This window comes from Hemicordylus capensis, chromosome 6 (assembly GCF_027244095.1).
Source record: "Hemicordylus capensis ecotype Gifberg chromosome 6, rHemCap1.1.pri, whole genome shotgun sequence".
NCBI lineage: Eukaryota > Metazoa > Chordata > Lepidosauria > Squamata > Cordylidae > Hemicordylus > Hemicordylus capensis.
This window is the reverse complement of record NC_069662.1, coordinates 60,574,863-60,598,974: the sequence shown is the minus strand read 5'-3', so window position 1 is coordinate 60,598,974 and position 24,112 is coordinate 60,574,863. Positions and strand designations below refer to the sequence as shown.

Genomic DNA, 24,112 nt, shown 5'->3' with positions numbered 1-24,112 from the left:
GGCACTACCACCCACCACACTCCACTCTGGGTCATCCCTTTCCCCTTGATTTGAAGTGATACATTTGCTGGAATCCCCATTATTCCCTATGGGAAATTTTTTTTCCCCATTTAATTTTTATTGATTTTTAACAATGATAACATCCATAATAAACACAACAGACAAAATTTGACTTCCCGCTCATCTCTTTTCGTGAAATAACAAATATAAAGTTTATCTTCTTACAATATTAATAAAAAACAAACCACCATAAATTTAAAGCTTTAAAAACAAAAAGAACCATAAGCCTATCCTCCCTGCTTTTCAACCTTCAAAATCTGCTGCAAGATCTATATTGAAGAAACACTTTAAATACCACTTCAATGTTGTCTACATATTAACAACTATAACAGACAGTGTTGTCTAGATATTAACAACTATAAACTATAATTTACCTTATTATAATTAATTAAAAAAGGAAACCAACAACACACATTTAAAACTTAAGGGAAAAAGAAGTTTAAGGAAAAAGAAAAAAAACCCATTAATCTACCCAATCTGCATTTCAAACTACCAGTCCAGCTATAAAATCCATACTAGGGAAATAACTCTTTACATATGATAGAAGATAAAGATAAAAATGAAGAAAAAATAATATAAAATAAAAAAGCCTCAAACCATCCTTGAAACTTTCTAAGCTTTAATCTTCTATCCATAATTATAAATTCTGCCATCTCCACATGGCCCAAAGGTCTCTATCAGCCAGTCTCCCCAAAAATATTTGGTCAATCCCTATGGGAAAATTCTTAAAGATGTGTAAACTTTAAAAAATTCACAATAAATCAGCCCTTTGCCTAATTCCTTTAAAATTTGGGTGGTAGCTTCCACCAATTGGACACTACCAGCACCACCCACTCTTTTTGCCCTGGGACCCTTTTTAAAAATCCAAATAGATTCGGATTCAGATTCGGAAAATTCGGCTACAAAACAAAACAGGGCTGATTCGGATTCAGACATTTTGGGTACAAAACAAAATGGGGGTGTTTCGCTTCGGATACAAATCGAAACAAGAAAATTCCAAAATGCACACCCCTACAGTGCAGCAACAATAACAACACAAGAGCTCGGATATAAGATCAGTGGACCTGTAAAAAAAGAAAGCAGTACATCACCTAAATGGAAGATTAGATTAGAAAATAAAATCTCCAGGTTTAGATCAGATGCTAGTAAATTGAAAGCTATGAAAGACAAGAAGCTGAAGAATGAAAACACCAAACAGTATCTGATCCAAAAATACCACCTAGATTCAAGGAGAATTAGAGAAGTCCTGGAAATAATAAAGCAGCAAATAACAGCAGTGTCAAAGAAGATTGGCAGGTATGAAGCCAGAACTACACAACACAGGCAGAATCTCCAATTCCAGTCGAATCAGAGAAGTTTCTACCAAAGCATAGAAGGAGAAACGGCAAGAAACCTAGAAACACCAAATAAAGAAGAAACAGTGCAATTCTGGGGGAAATTATGGGACAATCCAATAGATTATAATTATAATCTATAAAGCAGGCTGGATGAAAGAGGTCAAAAAATGTAACCAACAAATGCAAGATCTAATAATAACAGCAGATTTAATAAGGGAAAGAGCAAAGAAAATTAAAAATTGGACTGCTCCAGGCGACGATGAACTGCATGGCTTTTGGCTTAAACACCTAAAAAGCCTTCATAAACAACTATCAAAACAGTTCAATCACATTTTGCAAGGAGGTGATATTGAACAATGGCTAACAACTGGGAAAACTCATCTCATCATGAAAGACCCAGCAAAAGGTGCAGTTCCAATTATAGACCGATAACCTGCCTGCCAACCATGTTCAAATTATTAACTGGAATAATAGCAGATGAAGTGATGCAACACTTATTAACTAACAAACAGCTTCCAGTTAAACAGAAAGGAAATTGCCCGAACACCAGAGGCACAAAAGACCAGCTGCTGATTGACAAAATGATTTTAGAAAACTGCAAGAGAAGAAAAACCAATCTAAGTGTTGCATGGATTGACTACAAGAAAGCCTTTGATTCATTGCCTCACACATGCATACTAAACTGTTTAGAAACAACTGGTGTCAGCAAAAACATTCAGATATTTATTTTTTTAAAAAAAGCAATGAGCATGTGGAGTACACAGTTAACATTCAATGGCGAGACACTTGGACAGGTTAGCATTAGAAGAGGCATTTTCCAAGGGGACTCACTATCCCCTCTGTTGTTTGTAATCACCATGACCCCACTTTCACAAATACTAAACAAAACAGGCCTCGGATACCAAACATCTAAAACATTAAGTAAAATCAACCATCTGCTGTACATGGACGATCTGAAGTTGTATGGAAATTCCCAGTCAGAAATTGAATCACTGCTAAACACTGTCCGTATATTCAGTAGCGATATAGCAATGGAGTTTGGACTAGACAAGTGTGCTGCATTAATAATGAACAGAGGAAAAATAAGAAAAACAGAAGGAATAGAACTGCCCAATGAAAGCAAGATCAAGAACCTGGAAGAGAAAGAACATTACAAATACTTGGGCATTCTCCAGGCTGATAACATCGCACACAATGAAGTTAAAAGAAAAATTGGAAGTGAATACATCAGGAGAATTAGAAAAATCCTCAAATCCAAACTCAATGGTGGGAACACCATACAAGCCATAAACACCTGGGCTATACCTGTGATCAGATACACTGCAGGAATAATAGACTGGACCCAGGCAGAGCTAGAGACGCTAGATCGTAAGACCAGGAAAATCATGACCATCAATCATGCTCTGCACCCCCGCAGTGATGTCGATAGGCTATACCTCCCTTGCAGCTCGGGTGGAAAAGGAATGCTGCAAGTCCATCAAACAGTAGAGGAAGAGAAAAGAGGCCTTGAAGAATATATCAAGGACAGTGAAGAAGATGCACTTCAAATGGTCAATAATGTGAAACTATTCAACACCAATGAAACAAAGCAAGCCTACAAGAAAGAACAAGTCAAGAACCAAGCAGAAAAATGGAAAAATAAGCCACTGCATGGTCAATATTTGCACAATGTAAGTGGAAAATCAGACATCACCAAGACCTGGCAATGGCTTAAGAATGGCAACTTGAAGAAAGAAACAGAGGGTTTAATACTGGCTGCACAAGAACAGACACTAAGAACAAATGCAATAAGAGCCAAAGTCGAAAAATCCACAACAAACAGCAAGTGCCGCCTTTGTAAAGAAGCGGATGAAACCGTGGACCACCTAATCAGCTGTTGTAAAAAGATCGCACAGACTGACTACAAACAAAGGCATGACAAAGTAGCAGGGATGATACACTGGAACATCTGCAAAAAATACAAGCTACCTGTAGCCAAACATTGGTGGGACCATCAAATTGAAAAAGTTGAAGAAAATGAAGATGTAAAAATATTATCGGACTTCCGACTACAAACAGACAAACATCTGCCACACAATACACCAGATATAACTGTAGTCGAGAAGAAAGAAAATCAAGTCAAAATAATCGACATAGCAATATCAGGGGATAGCAGAATAGAAGAAAAAGAAATAGAAAAAATCACCAAATACAAAGATCTACAAATTGAAATTGAAAGGCTGTGGCAGAAAAAGACCAAAATAATCCCAGTGGTAATTGGCGCCCTGGGTGCAGTTCCAAAAGACCCCGAAGAGCACCTCAACACCATAGGGGCCACAGAAATCACCATCAGCCAATTACAAAAAGCAGCTTTACTGGGAACAGCCTATATTCTGCGACGATATCTATAACAATTGACAATAAAATTCAGCCATCCTAGGTCCTTGGGAAGGACTCGATGTCTGGATAAAACAAACCAGTCAATAACACCTGTCTGACTGTGTAAATAATAATTTATTATTATTATTATTATTTTGTGCTATCCCTGTACAAGATGCTTTACAAAGAATGAGAGGATAAGTGCTAGGGAAGTGCACAGAACCAGCAGGGGTGGGGCCAGATTGAAGGTGGCGGTGGGGCAACTTTAAGGGTGGGGGAAGGTGCACTTATCCCTCCCTCTGTTTTCCCCCTGCCGGTGCTCCATTTGTAAAGACTCTGTCAGGGTGGAAGCATACCTCCCTGCTACCCCGTTCCCTCCTTGGCCGGAAGTGCCAGGTGCGTCTTGCTTGTGTGTGCGTCTGACATGCACACACGAACCTAGCACTTCTGGCCATGGAGGGAAGGGGCGGCAGGGAGGTGATGGAGTCTTTACAAACAGAGTGCCAGAGGGGGGAAAGCAGAGGGAGGGTAAGTGCACCCTCTCCCGCCTTTAAAATTGTCCACCCTGCCTGCCTTAGAGCCTCCAAACTGTTCCGAGTTCCGAGTTTGTTATGAACCTGTTCAGAGTCCCATAAAAGGGCCTCCAAACAGGGCAGGCACCTAACAGGTGCCTGCCCTCAGGGGCTTACAATCTAGATATTAATACAGGGGAGACTACAGAGGAAAGGGTGGGAAATGGAAGCAGGGGAGAGATATGTTCTTGTTTCAGTTACATGTAATAAAGCTTAGTTATGTCAGCAATGGGTACTAGGGGGTTCACTGCACACACTCTTGGGGGCCGGCGGTTCTCCCCTCTCCCCACCTCCTGCCTCACTCTCCTGAATTCCTCCGCCCCACCTCCTGCCCCAGTCTCTCCTGCCCTCCGCCGCCCCACCTCCTGCCCCAGTCTTTCTTGCTCTCCCCCCACCTCCTGCCCCTGTCGCTCCTGCCCTCATCCCTACCTCTGTTGATCCTGCACAGAGCCTCTCATTTCACTGGGTGGTGGGCTGCCATTTTCATCCGGTGCTTGTCAGCTGTCGGGTGGCCAAGCAGCTCCCGAAGGTGCCTCTCCTCCCTGCGGGTCAACCGTTCACCTCCCTCAGCTGCGACCTCTCTCAACCGTGACCCCTGTGGAGTCTCACCAACCGCCTCCTGGCGCACGCTCCTCCCTCCCTCCCTCCCATGTATGTGTCGCCCCCTCTGGGCCCGCCATTGGTCACGGCTGCAGTGAGGGCAGAGCTTGCCACATCCCCACGCACCCCCTGGTCCATTTACAGGAATTAATAATATAGATTGTGTGTTTGTGTGTGCGTGTGTGTGTATGCATATACATATACATACATACACACTATATACACACACACACACACACAAAATATGATAATGAAGTGATTACTTTTAGGTTATTTGCTGTCTTCTGTTTTACTGTGCTAGATTCATAAGTCTTACCAATAGCTCAATATGTATTGTATGTTGTTTTAAAGATATCATCACATGTATTACCTGAACATATTGAAGCTGCAGATTTTTTTGGTCAGCATAAAAATAGTTATATGTGTCTAGCAGAGAATTAAGTTGTTCCCTAAAAAAAACAAAAACAAACCATACAGCCATAAGTAGGAGAAAATTAGTTTCTTAATCATCATTAAAAGAAATATCTACATCCTATTATTATGTAAGCATTATGTATAATAATAATAGTTGATGATGAGTCTGTCTATCTAGACTGCTGTGAATGTGCCAGTCACCTGGCAACTAAGTTGTAGTACACCACTCCGAGTTCCTTGGAGGAACAGTGGGATATAAAATGTAAAATAAAAAATAGTGGCCAGAGGCTTAATGAAAGAACATTAATGTTCCTTTATGGCTTGAAATCTCTCTCCCCTGCCTTTGGGATGTAACACTCTTCACTGGTGGGAGGAGCAAAGAAATTATTGGTAGCCATTTGAATTTGGACACACACAGAGAAATAAAGGGCTATTAGTTTTTAGCTGGAGATGATTTAGCTGGAGGCAGAAAAACAGGCTCCATAAACAAATATTTGCATTTATTTTTACTATAAACAAACCACCATCAATGAGGGTGTGCATATGCCTGGATTAGGCACCAGGGTACATGCCCTCCATTTTTTAGCTGGCTCATGCTGTACTGAGGGGTTCTATGGCCTCTTCTTGTTCAAACAAGGAGAGAAGCCATGAAACACACACACACACACACACACACACACACACCCTGCTGTTTGAGCTGGCTATCAAATGGTGGCGGTGAGGAGCAGTGGTGGTGAGGAGCAGCAGGGCAGGAGGCAAATTGGGGGAGTGAGAGGCATCAGGGCAAGAGGCAAGCTGCAGGCGTGGAGAGGGGAGGGGCGAGGGTCAGGGCACAGGGGAGAAGGCAGAGCCTGGGGATGTGGTGGCCTGTGTTCATTTGACACCTTTGGACACCACTAGCTATGTCCCTGCTCTTTCCACACCAAGTTCTCTGTGCTCCCCCAAGCCTACACATTAGCACCAGCAATGAGTCAGGAGAAATAGGATGGGGTGCAGGAGGTACAAGACTCCAGGCCAGAGGGCTGCCCATTTAAATCTCTCCAGGCCTGGAGGCAGAGCCTGAGAGGGGTACTCTATCCTGGAGGATTTAAGATCTCACTCCACCTCTGGCCCTTGATGGAAAAAGTTGCTCTCCAAAGGCCTGCCACCTGATTTGGCTGCCTATTGGAGTTTGTGGGTTCTTGTCTGCAAGATGGGACAGGAGTCAGGATAAGGGGGAATGATGATTTGCCTAGCAGTGATGTTGTAGGCACCATTCACTCGGTGCCTATGGAAATACCTTCATACTCACAGCAATATACAGAGTTGCAGTTGTTACTCTGAAAGTCAGTATACTACTGATTGTGATTTTGGTCCATGAGCTGGGTTCTAGGTAACAAGAAGCAGCTGTTCTTGGAAAGGGATTGCTGTCTAATTAGAAGAATGAGAAATGACAATGCATAGTTCTCCTGACAAAGCACCGTGTCTGGGAAAGCCCTTGGATAAATTGAGTAATGCACTGACAAGTTATAGCATTGGTGTTACCTGGTAATGTGCTTCTGCTCATTAATGGTGATTGGAGAGTCTGTGTTGTGAGATTTCATTTCCACTTTCTTCATTTACTCAGTTGAGCAATCCTAAAACAACACCAAAAAATCCCCATGGTGGTCACCTGCCTGTTCATTGCGTAGATAGCTGAAGAAAAATGGGAAGTGAGATTTTGATATGGACTGAGATTTTGAGGCTGTCCACACAAGCAGACCTACCCTGGCTTGTGCAGCCCCAGCAAGGTGGGGTTGCTTGTGTGAAGCACCAGGATTGTAGCTATCCTGGTGCTGCCTCACCAGAGAGCCTGGGGTTTTTACCCTTCTACCAAGGTGTTTTCGCATTCTTCTACCCAGGTCCCCGGTCGTGCCTAGAGTGCTAGGCTGAGGGGGAATCCCTCATTGCGAGGAGCGCGGTGCATTTAGGAACACCGGGAGGCCAGGCTGCATTTTCTGGCCTCCAGAACATCGCACTGCCAGGAGCAGCATGGAATTGTGTGGGTATATGGGCCGTGTGGCCCATGAAGAAAATAAGATCATTTGGCGGGGAGATAGGAGTGCTCCTCCCCAACCCCCGCTGCCAGCCCTCCCTGCCCAGCAAAAAAGGGTTGTGTGAACAACCTTACTGACTCTTTTGGAACTCGGTTGCCCTCAGGACTGTACACTGGGGGAACTGGTGTACAGCTAAGATTGACCTTTGTATCCCTTTCCCTGCACTTTTCCGGATCAACTCTTCTGTTTTGTTCAAAGCAAGCAAAGAATACAAAGGCTACATCCTAGGCAGAAGGCCAAGACACACCAAGTGAGACGTCACTGTTTCTCATTCATAGGATGCATCTGTGAGGACTTTACTCAGAAATGATACCATGCAGCTAGTTAATCCCCCACATTCACATATGCCTGCAAGTCTTAATTAAGCTCACGATGTTTCCTTGCCTGTCTGTGTGGTGGATGGAGGCAACAATGGAATTAGCATGAATGGCACTCTCTCTGAGTGGGAGATGAGAGATGCAAACCCATACATGCTTCCCCACCCCCCCATTACAGATATGGATCCAATTCCAGATAATTCTGATTATCTAGACCTATTTCAGTCTGCTTTGCAGCTTGGATTAGGAATGGAAATGGCTTTGGTTGACCTTGTGGATGATGTCCCAGGAGAGTTACAGGAGAGGAACGTTGTTGGTTCTTTATCCTTCTGGACTGGTTAGATTATATGGGAAATAGATTAATGTCTCAGCTCTAGTTATTCCTTGGAAAATGTGATGTGCCTACAATTGTCCATGGCTTGATAAACGTCTAGACTGGACTACTGCAATGCACTCTAGGTTGGGTGGCTTTGTCCTGGAACTAGAAATGGTGCGGCTAAGTTCTTAACTGGCCTGGCAACAGGGGACATATCTTGTCAGTTCTGAAATAACAACACTGGCTGCCAATGTGTTTTTGGGCCAAGGTGCAGATCCTCCCCACTAAGTATTTGAGGAACCCCTTGACTCCTGCCCATCATTTCACTGAACTACCCCACCAAACCTAATAACTCATATCTCCTCCTATTCCTCCCCCCTCAAAAAAATAAAAATAAAGTGAAGAGTTGCTCCCCTGTCTGCACCCCTGATTTGGGTTACAATTTAAAATCCTGGTCTGAATCTTTAAAGTCCTGAGTGACTTGGCATCAGGATACCCGAAGGACTGCATGCTCCCCCACAAACCTGCTTAACAAGTAAGATAATCTTCAGAGCCCCTGCTCTGTGCCCCCAGTTGTGCTCTTTGGACTGGACTTCTCTGCAAGTCAGTGGGAAGTATCTTATTCAGAATCTCTTCTAAAAACAAAAAGTTCCCTGGTTTCTCTGAGCAAAACAAACACACAAAACCAACAAAAAACGAGTGCACTGCACCTTATCTGGTGATGGTGGCTGGGAGGGGGGTGTAGGGTGGCAAAAGGTCTAGGCTCCAAAATTATCTAGGTGCACCTATGGTGCCCCCACCTTCTGGAGAAAGGTAAATGGTCACATGGAGCAGAATGGTCACCAGGCCCATCTCAGGTGATCTTTAGAAAGAGCCTGAAAATGTTCTTCAGCTTTTAATGAAGTGTGTTTTTACTCATCTATAGTTTGCTGTCTAATTGTCATTATTCTAACTGCTCTTCTTGCACATGTTGTTGCTGTTGATATTATTGGCTGCCTCACATATCTGTTTATTTATCTGTCATATTTATATGCCGCCTGATATGTATCTTTCCAGGTGGTGTACATAATCCAGATTACAATATAAAAAACAAAATAAAAACAATTAAAAACAATTTACAGAATAAAACAATTCCACAGAGTAAAACAAACAGTTTAAAATTTGTTTTAATTAAAACCCTAAGAAAGCAGGTGTAAGAAGCTCTTATTTTGACAGGGAGTGCATTCCAAAGCTCTGGTGCAGCCACAGAGAAGTCCTGGCCGTGATTCATCACCATAGTGATTGATTGATTGATTGATTGATTGTTCAATTTTTATACTACTTTTCTCTTCTGGAGGAGAGCTGGTCTTGCAATAGCAAACATGAATTGTCCCCTTTGCTAAGTAGAGTACACTCTGGTTTGTATTTGAATGAGAGGTAGTATGTGTGAGCACTGTAAGATATTCCCCCTATGGGATGGGACCTCTCTGGGAAGAGCGCCTGCCTGCTTGCATGTAGAAGGTTCCAAGTTCCCTTCCTGGCATCTCCAAGCTAGGGCTGAGAGAGACTCCTGCCTGCAACCTTGGAGAAGCCACTGCCAGTCTGTGTAGATAATACTGCACTGGATGGACCAATGGTCTGACTCGGTATAAGGCAGTTTCCTATGTTCCTATTTTCATAAGGCATCCCAAGGCGGTTTAAAATACAATAAAAGCCCATGAAAATCACATTTAAAACCCTAAAATCAGTTAAACAGTAAAAACCATAAAACACCAAAAGACGACCATTAAAAAAAGACAGAAGCAGAAGAGCTGAGAGATCAGGCATGACTGAATAAGTGGCATAGAAATACTTTAAATGAATGGATATATAAATATGTTGAGCAGAGTGCAACAAGAACCTGCCTGCATGCTGCCAAAGATCCTCAAGGGAAACCCTTCTGCAGCAGGTCCTCCCACTACTTGAAGTAAGGCGGGCGAAGATGACCCATGACAGCCTTTTCTTTGTGGTTGTGCCCTGTCTCTCCCCAGGAATACCTGCTTGGCACTTACTTTGTTATCCTGGTAGCACCAGGAGTTTTTTCAGACAGCGACTTCATTATTACTTTACTTTGGGAGGATGGGTGTGTGTTCACATATCAGCTAGATTTACCCCAAAGTCCTTGCAATATTTCAGAGAGCACTTCACACATGATTAAGTTTCCCCCCACTCTGTATTGGAACCTAGTCCCATTTATGTCCGGGAAAACCCTCTTTTTGCACCAGAGTATCTGTTATGCTCCGAATTCACAGTAGAGCCTCACGGTAAACCTGTGGTAAAGCCTGAAAAGCCTCCAGGTGAAGATCTTTTGGTTTCCCCAGGCTTTTTGGTGTATTTTAATGCATTTGCTGATTTTATTCCGGCTATGTCTTTAATTACTGCTGCTAGTACTACAGTTTTATTGTTTGATTTTTATTGATGATTATTTTAGTTTAGTTTATAAACCACTCTGGGAAGGTTTGATCTAAAAATAAATATATAAATCCTTATAATCTTAAATAAACAAATAAAGCAAAGATCCCCTGAAATATTACTTCTGCATTTGCAGCATTATTCTGCTTATAATTCATTATAGTCCTTATTGCCAGCATTTGTTTAGATGTAGTAGAGTAATTTATTGGATTATAAATCTATATAGCTGACCTTCAGTGCTAAGCAACAGGTTCATTTAAATCAGCACAGCATATGTGTAAAGAATGTATTCATTTACACAAATGAACAGTGTCTGTCACTCTTTATCCCTTGGTAGAAAAAGCTATTCTAATTGTTCAGTGCTAGATAATGTCAACGTTACTGTTATCCCAGAAGGGAATAGAGGTGAATTCTTTCATGATACAAATGCTCTTTGGAAATTCTCTCTGGTTTTTGCATATAAAAGTCTCCAGAGGTCTAGGTATACAAATCTGAATATGACAAACATTTATATACCACTTTTCAACAAATGTTCCCCAAGCGGTTTACATAGATATAAATAAATAAAACAGCTCCCTGTCCCCAAAAGGCTCATAATCTAAAAAAGAAACATAAGATAGACACCAGCAAACAGCCACTGGAGGGATTCTGTGCTGGGGTTGGATAGGGCCAGTGGAAGAGGGGGCCAATATCTCATAAATATCCAACATGAATGAGTTTATGAACAACTTGTTGTTTTTAAGTAACTGTGTGTCTCCCCACCCCCACCCCAGCAAATCACGTTGCTCTGGTACAGGTAATCCAAGTGCAGCCACAGTATTTTAGAACTGCAAGCAAGCAAGATATTGGTTTACTGCAGCCCTGTAGCAGTTAATATTGCTTCAATTAACCAAGAAGACCGAATGAAGAAATTCCAAAGTACGCCTATGAAATTTTGGCTGGTCATGTAGACTGCATACATCCAGTCCTGTCAAAGCAGAAGATCAGTGGTGATTCTAAAGTGTACTTACCAGCAGGCGTGATCAGCACCAAAGGGAACAGAGTAGGGGGTTCCAACATAGCCTGGTGCCAAGCCCACAAAGACACATGACAACAGCAGTCTCAGTCTGACAGACGTATCTGATGGCTGCTTAGAAAAGAGCTGTTGCTTATTACTTTACTCAGCAATTAGGCAAACTGTTGGAAATGTGAGGCACACCCTTGTTCTGTGTTGAATGTTGGGAATGTTTACCCTCCTACCTGTGAGCAGCTGATAGGAACACACCCTCAGTCAGTCAGTGCTAATGTATCTATGAAGGAATTGGACTGGCCGATTAACAAATAACTCATGTTATCGTTTCAAGGCAATGTATAAGCTAACAATGAGTGGCCAGTTCAGTTACTAAAGGTATCCTTATCCTGATGTGCTAGTTTTATACTTGCAGGGAGGCTTTTTAAAAATTGTGGGGGAGTGTTTGAGAATAGAATCCTCCACCTTCAGTCTGAAATGCAGTCTCAGAACCTCTGCCCTACATGACTTATTTACATGCATAGACAATTGTGCATATAGCATCCAGACAATGAGATGCTCTGGTACATATTTCTCCAGCATATAAGAACATAAGAACAGCCTTGCTGGATCAGGTTCAAGGCCTGGCTAGTCCAGCATCCCATTTCGCACAGTGGCCCACCAGGTGCTGCTGGGAAGCTCACAGGCAGGAGCTGACAACATGCCCTCTCCCCTGCTGTTACTCCCCTGCAACTGATATTCAGAGGCATCTGGCCTCTGAGGCTGGAGGTGGCCCATAGCCCTCAGACTAGTAGCTATTGATAGACCTCTCCTCCATGAAGTTATCCAGACCCCTCTTAAAGCCATCAAGCTTGTTGGCTGTCATCACAAACTGTGGCAGAGAATTCCACAAGTGGATTATGTGTTGTGTGAAACAATACTTCATATTGTTGATTCTAAATTTCTTGGCAATCAATTTCATGGGATGACCCCTGGTTCTGGTGTTATGCAAGAGGGAGAAAAATTTCTCTCTATCAACTTTCTCCACGCCATGCATGATTTTATAGATTTCTATCATGTCTCCTCTCGGTTGTCTTTTTTCTAAAGTAAAAAGCCCCAGGTGTTGTAGCCTTGCTTCATAAGGAAGGTGCTCTATTTCCCTGATCATCTTGGTTGCCCTCTTCTGAACCTTTTCCAGTTCGACAATGTCCTTCTTAAGGCATAGTGACCAGAATTGTACACAATACTCCAAGTGTGGCCACAACATAGTTTCTTATGAAGGCATTATAATATTAGCCCAGGTGAGTCCAGCAGTCAGAAGCACAGCCAGTGACATGGGGACTGGGGCAGCATCATGGCCTGGCTGACGCAGAAGGGGCTGGGCTGGCAAGATGGAGACACCTTCGTTTTGTGTGGCATCCCTCCTTCCGCCATCCCTGAAGACTTGACATGCTGCCTCTGAAAGGTTGCTCGACCCTGTCTTTGAGATAACCTTATAGGTGGAGTTTGGAAGCCAAAGCTTTGTTGTCTTGCTCAGCCTGATGCCATGTCAAGACCAGCAAGTTATCTTCAAGCCAGATGGAACAGCGTGTTAATGCTCTTCTACAAAGCTGACCACTTGACAAGGGAATATATTACAGCCCTCTGATAAAACATAAGAAGGAGAACTGGTCTTGTGGTAACAAGCATGACTTGTCCCCTTATCTAAGCAGGGTCCACCCTGGTTGCATATGAATGGGAGACTAAATGTGTGAGCACTGTAAGATATTCCCCTTAGGGGACGGAGCTGCTCTGGGAAAAGCATCTAGGTTCCAAGTTCCCTCCCTGGTATCTCCAAAATAGGGCTGAGAGAGACTCCTGTCTGCAACGCTGGGAGTGTAGAAAATACTGAGCTAGAAGGACCAATGGTCTGACTCAATATATGGCAGCTTCCTATGTTCCTATTTCCCTAAAACTACGGATCTTCAGCAGGGCCGGTTCAAGACATGTTGGTTCCTGAGGCAGAGCATTCAAATGGCATTCCCATCCTGTGATTAGCATGGAATATAATCCCTGGGAATTGCTCCTGCACATGTCCCATGGAAAGGAACTGGAGCTCACTAGTCTGCGTTCTGAGCAATATGATGTTCTCTTTTATAAGCCAAAATCCTCCTCTTAATCTATCTATCTATCTATCTATCTATCTATCTATCTATCTATCTATCTATCTATCTATCTATCTATCTATCTATCATCTCTGGGTGGTTTACAACAAAACCAAAGCAAAATATTGCTTTTATTTGTACTTTTTGTTCTCATTCCTTTAAAAATCAGATATCAAAAACAGTTCCCAAAGGTACAGGAAGGGAATACAACTGATTTTTACAGAAATATTATGAGAATTTATTCTGAATTATTGTCCTTTCTCTTCCAAAATGTGCCTCGCATTGTTCATAATGTTTGGTATCTGTTTTGCACTGAATGGATATTTTCTTCATGCTAGTCACAATGTCTGTAATCCTGCACTCAGGTTGTTTTTAGGGTTGCAACCAAGTATGATACTGTGGCATTTGGTCTGAGTCAGGGATGTGTAAAAACTTTATTTTCGGTTGTTTTTCACCTTAGATGTTACTTTGGCTTGTAGAAGTGTACTTCTATTTCCACTGCCACCAATCATACAATAAAGCCTCTGCAACTCTCTTGGTTTCTTTATCCTGATACCATGGTTTTGCAGACATGAGCGGGGTTTGTTACAGAAATCACTCAGTCAGATGTAGTTTAAAATTTAAAAAGAAGAATAATTATTTAAAAATGTTATCTGAGCTTTGTTTGTTTCACTACTGATCAGTACGGCTGAAATCTTGAATGGTTACAAAGTTGATGATTTGAACTTCTCATGGCACTTAGTTACTCTACACACTATGGCCAGATGTAGACTTAACATGAAACTGGAAGTTGGAGAACATGCCGTTTCAATTTGAAACTGTAAATCACACTGCAGAGGTTCGTCAAACCATGGCCCACCAACATCCTGTTCCAGGAGAGGAGAGCCCCTCCCTTCTGCTCAGCTGCCCAGGCCAATCCCAGCAAGCTTCGTGGCCAGACTGTGGGCAACACGTCAGCATGTCAGTGGAGTGTCTGCGATTGGCCATGATCTTGAAGGGGGCATGCCGAGTGTGATTGTGCATATTTGAAGTGGTCCGCCTGCTCTCAGCATGGAAAAGGCATTTAAGTCCCTTTAAATACCATGCCATGCCAGCGCTTCTTCTAACAGTGATGGCACCACCGCCCTCCAAAGAGCCCTGCACCCAAATAGTCTTGCACAAGCACAATCTGGGGGGAGGGGCTGGTGGGGGCACTATTTCCTTGTTACTATGGAAAGAGAGGGGAACAAGGAGACTACCTAGGAGGGGATCTGTATATGAGGAGGGGCAAAGGATGCTGGGTGTGTGTCTGTCTGTCCCACCGTGACGTAGGATGTTGTTGCAAGGGATCACCCTGCTAGTCCATGCAAACCAAACTACATTTCTGCTCCACAGGCAGCTTGCTGCCAGTGGGCTTGCCCTTTCATGAGAGGAACAGGATACTGGGGAGGACCATGTAGCTATGACCCTTAGATGCATGGACGGATCTATAAAACCCATTAAAAATTCCCAGGCTTGGTTCAGTGTTGCACCATATGTAGATCTACCGGTGTGGGGAATCACAGGAGATGTAAGCCCCAGTTTCCAGTGACCCCGGGAGAGTGGGGTAGCCATTTTGGGGCCTCTGATAGTCCTTCTAATGAGTTGTAAGGGGTCTCCCCATGGCCTGCCACTTTCTTGAGTCTGGGTCGGCATGCTCCTTCTGTTCCACTGCTGCTTCTGAGCACTCCGACTGGAGCACTGCTAACCCTGGTGACCAGCTCTGTTCATGAGTAAGCTTCGGAGAACTCAGACCCCCAAGGCGAAGGTGCTGGCTCCCCTTCCCCAAGCTTTCTGTGTAAAAATAGAACTTGGCTGCTCAAGACTCCCTGCTTGAGATTGCCTTTTGAACCCAACCAGGGGCAACCCATCCCCCCCCCGAAATGTCCCACTCCCGGTGCCACTCCCGGCCCTGCTTATCTTGCCAGGAGTGTTTGTGCTTGTGAACATACATCACTGTCACTTCCTTCTTGGGTAGCAAAGCACTTAGTGCCCATCTTGTCGTCCCATCCCCCTTCCCTCCTACTTGCCAGGAGGGGGGAGTAAGGGACAGAGTGGGAAGAGGGGATGCCCCTGGGTGACTATGCCATTTGGCAGCCTGGGATGGAATGTGGCGTTGTCCCTGTTGCTTGGCAACTTCATTGCTGGATCAGAGACAGGAGGGGCGGGGCTGGTGCTTGGAGAGGCGGCCAGCGAGAAGTGCTACAGGCATGGAGTGGGCATGATCCTGGGCGTGCCTGCGCTACTGCCTCTATGATTGCAGTTTGAAAATCAGCATGAAACTGCAGTTATGGTGGCGAACCGGAAGTCTCGGAGGTGAACCTTTGTGCAAATCAAAGGCTCACTTTCGAGTTTGGTGAGGCAAACCACAGGTCACTTTTGCTGTGACACTGCGTTTTTACAAATTTGGACGTACAGAGTTCCAACCCTGGCCCCTGTTAAACTCCAGTTTTATGTTACATCTGAACCCAGCCAATAAGGCTGTGCACACAAGCAGCCCAACCCAGGCTAGGGCAGCCCAACCTGGTTTGGGCTGCTTGTGTGTAGTGCTGGAATCGAGAATGATTCTGGCACCGCCTCCATCGCAAGCCTGGGTTTTCAGCCTGGCCTTCAACCTGGTTTAGAGGCCTGAACGTGGTCCAGGTCCGTGTGTATGTTTGGGCTGCACAAGGCTGTATGCTCATGCAGTATGTGTGTGTATGTTTGGGCTGCACTACCCTAGGCACCCAACTAATGGGGGGAAACCCCCAATGCACTGCACTGCTCAAACAGTACATTTTGGGATTCCTGGAGGCAGGGACACATTTTTTCTAGCCTCCAGTGATCCACACAGCCGGGAGCCAGCATGCCAAAGAAGAGACTGTTGATTGGCTGTGGGGGGAGGTAGGTTCATCCCTGACTCCACCCGACCCCCTCCACCCATTCACCCTCATCCCTCTCATTGTCATGGGCACAACCTCAATAGCACTTAGTTACTTTACACAGAATATATAAGGCTTTTCAACTTGGAACACAGTTCCTTCTCAGAACTATACTTCACCCAGTCTTTCTTACAGACTGTCCTTTATTACAGACTCAGTCCTTTATTTTTTTAGACTGCCCTATCCTTTGGGTCTTGGAATAACTTCTCTTTGAGACTATTCCTACCCAGACCCAAATCCCCACTTTAACTAAACTTCCCTTCCAACTTCTGTCACTCTCTGACTGCCTCTTATGACTGACTGCTCCAAAGATTTCTAAGCCAATTTGCATAAAAGTAGTCTTGCACCCTTTCATCACATATCCCCCCACTCATCCTTGCTTAGTATCAGGGGCGTAACTATAATAGGGCAAGGGGAGACAGTTGTCTGGGGGCCCACTGCCTCGGAGGGGGCAGAGGCAAGTCACATGACTGACTCCCTCAGCCAATGATTTCTTTACTTCATGAACTGAGCGGGGGGTGGCATTTTAAAAATCTTGTCTCTGGGCCCACTCCAACCTTGCTACACCCCTGCTTAGTATTATCATTCACATCTGGATGATGGGTCTAAGCAAAAGATGTTTCTCTTGCTTAAGAGCTACAATTACATAAACCATTTCACAAAACACAATAATGTTATATTGAACATTACATTACACATTTGTTTTTGTTTTTGTTTCTCTCTCATTTAGATTGCCTTCCTGGATAGGACATCTGCCACAACATTCTGTTTACCTGGAATATATTCCACCACAAAATTAAATTGCTGTAAAATCCAAGACCATCTCTGTAATTTGTTGTTGCTGTTTGTCATAGTTTGTAACCATTTATGTGCTTTATGATCTATAATTATAGTAAACTCCTGACCACAAACATATGGTTGCAGTTTGTCAGCTGATCACACAATAGATAAGCATTCTTTTTGTATAGAGGACAAATTTCTTTCTCTAGGTAACAATTTTCTACTTAAGTAGACCACGGGATGTTTTAAACCATTCTACTCTTGTAACAGAACAGCACCTAAACCTGCATTGAATGCATTTGTAGCAATATAAAACTTCTGTTGATATGCGCTTTCAAAATGGGGTCATGACACAATGCATTTTTAATTCCATCAAAATCTCTTTGGCATTCAGATGGCCATTTTACTTGGTCAGGTCGTTGGGTTTTTTGTTAACTCTGTTAAAGGTGCAGTGATGGAACTAATGTTTGTTACAAACCTTCTATAATAACTTGCCACACCAAGGAAAGATCTTACTTATTTGTTGGTACTTGGCTCTTGCCAATCTTTAATTGCTGCCACTTTATCCAGGACAGGTGTGATGTTTCTACCTCCCACCTTATAACCTAAATAAGTTACTTCTGATATGCCCAACGGACATTTCTTCGCCTGCATAGTCAGACCCACTTCTTTGATTCTTTAAAACACCACTCAGGGATGTTTTACATGATTTTCTATGCAGTCACTAAATATAGCATCATCATCAGTATAAGAACATGCAAATTTATTTATTTATTTATTTATTTATTAGAGACATTTAATATACCGCCCACTCCGAAGACTCTGGGCGGTGCACAATAACAAGCAAACAGGCAACATTAAAAATTACATTCTAAATTAAAAACTAAAGTAACTACCAAAGAACAGAAAAATAAACTAAAGGGCAAAAGCCTGGTGAAATAGAAAAGTCTTCAGTAGTGATTTGAAGATCGGTAAGGAAGGGGCTAGCCGGATCTGTAGGGGGAGAGAGTTCCAATGGAGCAGGGCAGCAACCAAAAAGGCCCTTTCCCGGGTCCTAGAGCCTCGAACATCTCGGAAATCAGGGACAGTACAGAAAGGCCATCTGAGATTATCTAACCAGATGGGATGTAACTAGATGGGAGAGGCGGGTCTGTGGGTAGACAGGTGCCAGACCCCGCAAGGCTTTGAAGATCAAAACCAGGACCTTAAATTGAGCTCGGAAGCGAATAGGCAACCAGTGCAGTGACTGTAGGAGAGGTGTTACCCTGTCATATATTCTGGCACCCATTCTGGATCTGCTGCAGCTTCCTGATCGTCCTCAAAGGTAACCTAAATGTCAGATAACAAGGGCATGGATCACTGTCATTAATGCTTGCCGATCAAGGTAAGGGCATAATTGGTGAATCAGATGAAGCTGGGCAAAAGCATTTCTGGCCGCAGATTCCACTTGCTGCTCAAATGAGTTCATGCCTTGTAGTGGGTTGCCAGATTTGGCTTTTTTAAAGCCAAATTCTGGGTTACGGCTTTTGTTTCACACGAGTATACAGGTTCTGACAATAAAACGTTCCCAGTTGTGTCAGCTCTAGCCCCTTCAACCCATTTATGCAACCACTGAAGTAACCGAGTGCCAGATTCAATATAGGATTTACCTGCTGGGTTGTTTTAAACGTCTTTCTAAAAAAATCTGGTCCTATTTTAAAATTTTCACACATAGCTTGTTTAAATACTTCATATGAATCTGCCACTTCTTCAGGAAGATCATTACAGATTTCTGCCAACTCTCCCTTTACTAAACTTTGAATAAACTTCATGTAATCTTCCGCTTTCTCACTCCAACTCTTTGCTGCTTTTTCAAATGTAGACAGGAAGAGATAAGGATCTTCACCAGGTGTATATGCTGTAAAATCTTTTGATGTTACTCTCTCTTTTTATTGAATCTTTAATGGAAGTAATTCTTTTTCATGTTTTCTTTGTTCTTCCTGAACCCTATGCTTTTATAGTTCCAAATACATTTCTTCTTCTTCAAGTAATCTCTGGGCTTCTTTCTCCTTCAGATTATCTTTTAAATACTCTGAGTATTCCCCACTTGGCTGACTTTGTGTTTCAGGTTCTTTAAAAACTCCTTCTTAAAGCGCAATCTGTTTTGCGAGAAGCATTTTCATTTCTTCCACACTGGCTTCTCCATATTGTAAGCCCTGTTCCTCACATTCTTTAATTACGGCAACTTATGGTCCAATATTTAGTAGCCACTTCAGATCTTTTCTTATTTTTTCTGCCTTCAAATGTAAGTTAACTGAATGCTTTTTATTTTTCAGTTGTCAAGGAAAAGTAAGAGAGGGAGGTGGTGGCCTCCCAGCTCCAGGCAATCTTGGAGGAAACAGATTCTAGACCCATTTCAAACTGGCTTTCAGGTGGGCTATGGGGTGGAGACTGTCTTGGTCAACCTGAATTGATCTCCAATTAGGAATTGACAGAGGGAGTGTGATACTGTTGGTCCTTTTGAATCTCTTGATGGCTTTTGAAACTATTGACCGTAGTATCCTTCTGGAGCGTCTGAGGAGGTTGGGGGTAGGAGGCTCTGCTTTGCAATAGTTCTGCTTCTAGCTCTCAGGCAGATTCCAGATGGTGTCCCTTGGAGACTGCTGCTCTTCAACATCTGAACTTTCATATGGTGTCCCTCAGGGCTCCATATTGTCTCCAGTGTTGTTTAACATCTACAGTTGATTAACATCTACATCTACAGATATCATCTACTGAGAGATATCACCAGAAGACTTGGTGCAGGGTGTTATCAGTATGCTGATGACACTCAAATGTATTCCTCCATGTCAGCATCATCAGGAGAAGTCATAACCTCCCTAAATGTCTGCCTGGAGATGATGATGGGCTGGATGAGGGATAACAAACTGAATCCAGATAAGATGGAGCTATTTATTGTGCAGGGTCAAAACTCAGGATATTATTTTGATCTGTCGGTTTTGGATGGGGTCACATTTCCCCAGAAGGTGTGCAGTCTAGGGATGCTTCTGGATCTGAACTTCTCCCTGTGTCCCAGGTGGGGCGATGGCCAGAGGTGTTTTTTAATCAGGTTTGGCTGATAGGCCCACTGTGTCTGTTTCTTGAGGTGAACAACCTCAGAAGAGTGGTACATATGCTCGTAACCTCCAGATTTGACTATTGCAATGTGGTCTATGTGGGGCTGCCTTTGTACATAGTCCAGAAACAGCAGTTGGTACAGAATGCGGCAGCCAGGTTAGTCTCTTTGTCATCTCGGAGATACCATATTATTTCTATACTAAAAGAGATACACTGGCTGCCCATAAGTTTCCAGACAAAAAAATACAAGGTGCTGGTTATCCTATATAATAAAATGGTTGAGTACCTGCGTCCGTGTCTTTTTTGGGTGTTCTGCGCATGCGTGCTGCGCGCGTGCGCAGAACACGGCGAGAGAGACACGGAGCGGGCGCCGGCCGCCATGTTGGGCAGGTGGAGGAGAAGCGAAGTGGCGGGCCGAGGAGAAGCAGCCGCCGCCGGGCGGGCAGGCCGAGGACAAGCGGCCGACGTCGAACGGCCAGGCGAAGCTAGGAGGCGGCGGGGGAAGCCGGGTGAGGCGGCAGCGGCCCCAGATGACGCCAGCCCCGGCCGGAGGAGGCGGTGGGCCTGGGCGGGAGGAGGCGGCGGGTGAGGGCAGAGAAGGCGGCGGGCCCAGGGGAAGCCGGAGCCTGGGGGAAGCGGGCCCAGGGGAAGCCAGAGGAGGCGGTGGGCTGGCGCCCAACATCGGGCTCCGCGGCGGCGGCGGGGAGACCGGGCCCGATGTGGCGGCAGACGCACTCGGCCCCGCAGGAGACGGGGGTGGGGGAGAGAGAAAGTTAGCTGGCCCCAAAGGTCTACTACCGCCCGTTAATTTAACGGGCTGAAAGTTACTAGTCCTTATCTATAAAACGCTTGGTGTCCGTCCGTGGACGGACACCAAGCGTGTGTCCGTGCCTCCCTGGCCTCTTCTGGGCATGCGCGAAGTGCATGGCCAGAACAGAGCCAGGGAGCCAGGACCGCCAGCACCCGGCGGCCATCTTGGGTGGCCAGAAGCGGCCGCCCCGAAGAAGCCGGGTAAGTGGCGGCGGGGGACACTGGCCGAGGTGGCAGCAAAGCCGCCGCCTCGGCCAGAGGAGACGGCGCGGCCAAGGAGGCGGCAGAGCCATGGCCGAGGCCTGGCTGTGCTGCCGCTTACCCGGCTTCTTCGGGGCGGCCGCTTCTGGCCGCCCAGGATGGCCGCCGGACGAGGCGGCGGAGAAGAATGCGGCGGTGGGCCCGGGCAGCGGTGGACCAGGCCGGAGCCGCGGGCGGCGGTGGGTGGCGGGCCCGGCCAGAGCCGCGGGCGGGAGGGGTAATGGCGGCGGTGGTCTGGAGCGCAGAGCTCCCCTAGCGGCCGTTATCCAACGGGCTACAAAACCACTAGTAACCTATAAAGCCCTAAACAGCTTAGGCCCTGGGTATTTATGAGAACATATTCACCATAAGCTCCACTACCCATTAGATCATCTAGAGAGATTAGTCTGCAGCTGCCACTGGCCCAGCTGGGGGCTACTCAGGGACGGGCCTTCTCTGTTGCTGCCCTGAGGCTTTGGAATGCGCTCCCTGCTGAAATAAGAGCCTCTCCATGTCTGAGGTTTTAAAAAGTCAGCTAAGACACAATTGTTCACCCAGTCTTTTAATTAGGCTTACAGTTTTTAACATTGTGTTAATTTTAAAATTATTTGAATACTAGTATTTTTAAGCCCGTTATAATAACGGGCGCTAGCTTCCCCCCCCCCTTTCTTACTTCTTTGTCTCTCTTGCCCCCTTTTTTTCTTGTTTTGCTCTTCCTTCTCCCTTATTTAGTTTTTACATAGTTATGAGGCTATTTTTTGAGTAAATAATATTCTTTATTTGTGCCACATGGTCTCTCTATTATGTGAAGTTTTTTTCCCCCTTCAAGTTTCATAAATTTGTGTTGGGCCTTGGAATTAGTTACGTCATGGTTCAACTACAATTTACATGGTGATGTTTTTTTGTCCCTTTTGTTTTTTCCACCTTTTTCAAGGCTTATTTTTAAAATAACTTTATCTTATTGATGAGCAAGCAGTGCTCTAAGCAGTGCATCTCCCCTCAACGTCTTTTTGTCTGTTTTTCTGGCCAGCAGTCGTGGAGGGGTAAAGAGTGGGTGCTTTGTAATTTCTCCTGTACTCGCGATCTGAGGTGATTTCTGGTGGCAACCCCTAATGCACTGAGGACAAAACTCAAAGGTGGGTGGGGAGGGGTAGAGAAAAGGCTTCCCTTAACACTCACACAAAGCGATTTTCTAGCAGTTCGGAGAGAGAGCCAGCATTTGAAGCAGACGTGTGCGCAGCACTCAACAGGGAGGGAAGGAGGTGATCACCAGATTCTCCTATCGCTCTGCTGAGGAGAGGATGGAAGTGAGGCTGGGAGCCTCTCACTTCCCTCAAACCCAAGGATGAGTTGAGCGGAAGCCAAGGGACAGCCCCGCCCCCTTTCCTGCACGGGACAACCATGCGCTCCCAGCTTTGGCTGTCGCTGCCTGTGGCTGCCGTGCCTGCTTGGAGAGACCACGCCAGGTGCTGTTTTCTCCTCTTGCAGGTTTTACCCCAGTAGCAGGCTTGGACTGGCTTACCAGGCAGCAGAGCAAACTCCTGGTGCCCCCCCCCCACGTATGGTCTCTCTTGCCCCCTTTTTCCCCCCGCCCTTGGCTGTGGGCGGGGAGTTCTTCCTGCTCCAGTTTAGAACGGAAGGGGGGGGGGGCGGGCAGCGCCTGTGGCCACTGCTGTTGTCTGTGTTTTTATTTTTTATATTTATAGTGTTGGCTCCTGGGTGGCTGGGCAGGTGGGGGCGTTGGATCTGGCTCTGTGTGTCGTGCTTCATGTCATTTTTTGTGTTGGGCATCGTGCGGCTGGTTCCCGGAAATTGCTGCCCATTGTAGTTCTTGTTGCTGTTCTCCTTGTTCTGCCATTCCGGGGCCGCCGCCGCTGTTTCTTCTCTCCCCGCGTCCGGACTGAGTGCCGCCCCCGCCGCCCATAGTGCCGCCTGCCCCCTCCAACTCTCCCTTCCTTGAGGCCGGTCCGGACCCTTTGCCGCCACCTCTGCTATCCTTGTGGTCCTCTCGCCATGGCGGCGGCGGCCGCCATCGGGGCCAGTTGCCCTGCCGGGCCTCGCCAGCACTCTTTTCCCGTTGGCGGCGGCCTGGTCCAACATGGTCGCCCGTCTCTGGGCGGCCGTATCTTTTTGGGCCAATCTGGGCATGCGCTCTGCGCATGCCCAGAATGGCCCAAAAAGACACGGGCAGCACGGCCGCACGCTGAAGGGTTTTATGGTATAGGATTTTAACATTTTAAATTTTGTTTTAATTTGTATCATTTTATTGTAAACTGCCCAGAGCCATAAGTTTTGGGCAGTATATAAAATATGTTAAATAAATCAATAAATCCTTTCCCTCACAACTTTTACCTTAGTATTTTTTCATTTTTGATCTAAGTGATCTCCTTCACCTTCAATATTTGTATATCGCACTGTGAAAATCCACCACAATATGGTGTTTGTTCTGAGTCAGGGGCGTGTCTAAAGTTTTTTCCTCCCAGCTATTTTTCACCTTGGATGTTACTTTGGCTTGTATAAGTGTATTTATATTTCCACTGCCACCAATCATACAATGAAGCCTCTTTAACTCTCTTGGTTTCTTTACCCTGATAAGAGGAGAGGAGAGTTTGTTACAAAAATCACTCAGTCTGATG

General features: G+C 45.0%; 1 protein-coding gene across 3 annotated transcripts in view; it reads right to left on the bottom strand.

Moving 5' to 3' along the window:
• RASSF6 (Ras association domain family member 6) overlaps positions 1-24,112 on the bottom strand; it is a 69,055-nt gene that overhangs the window by 20,718 nt on the left and 24,225 nt on the right. For 2 of the 3 annotated variants that reach the window (XM_053260481.1, XM_053260483.1), the window contains exons 4-5: positions 6,866-6,957; positions 5,298-5,376 (exon numbers count right to left, since the gene is read on the bottom strand). In XM_053260481.1, the coding sequence (XP_053116456.1) occupies positions 5,298-5,376; positions 6,866-6,939 (153 nt within the window). In that variant the 5' untranslated portion in view covers positions 6,940-6,957. Of the gene's footprint in view, positions 1-5,297; positions 5,377-6,865; positions 6,958-22,655; positions 23,010-24,112 lie in introns of those variants that run through there. The other variant, XM_053260484.1, reaches the window with a different exon arrangement.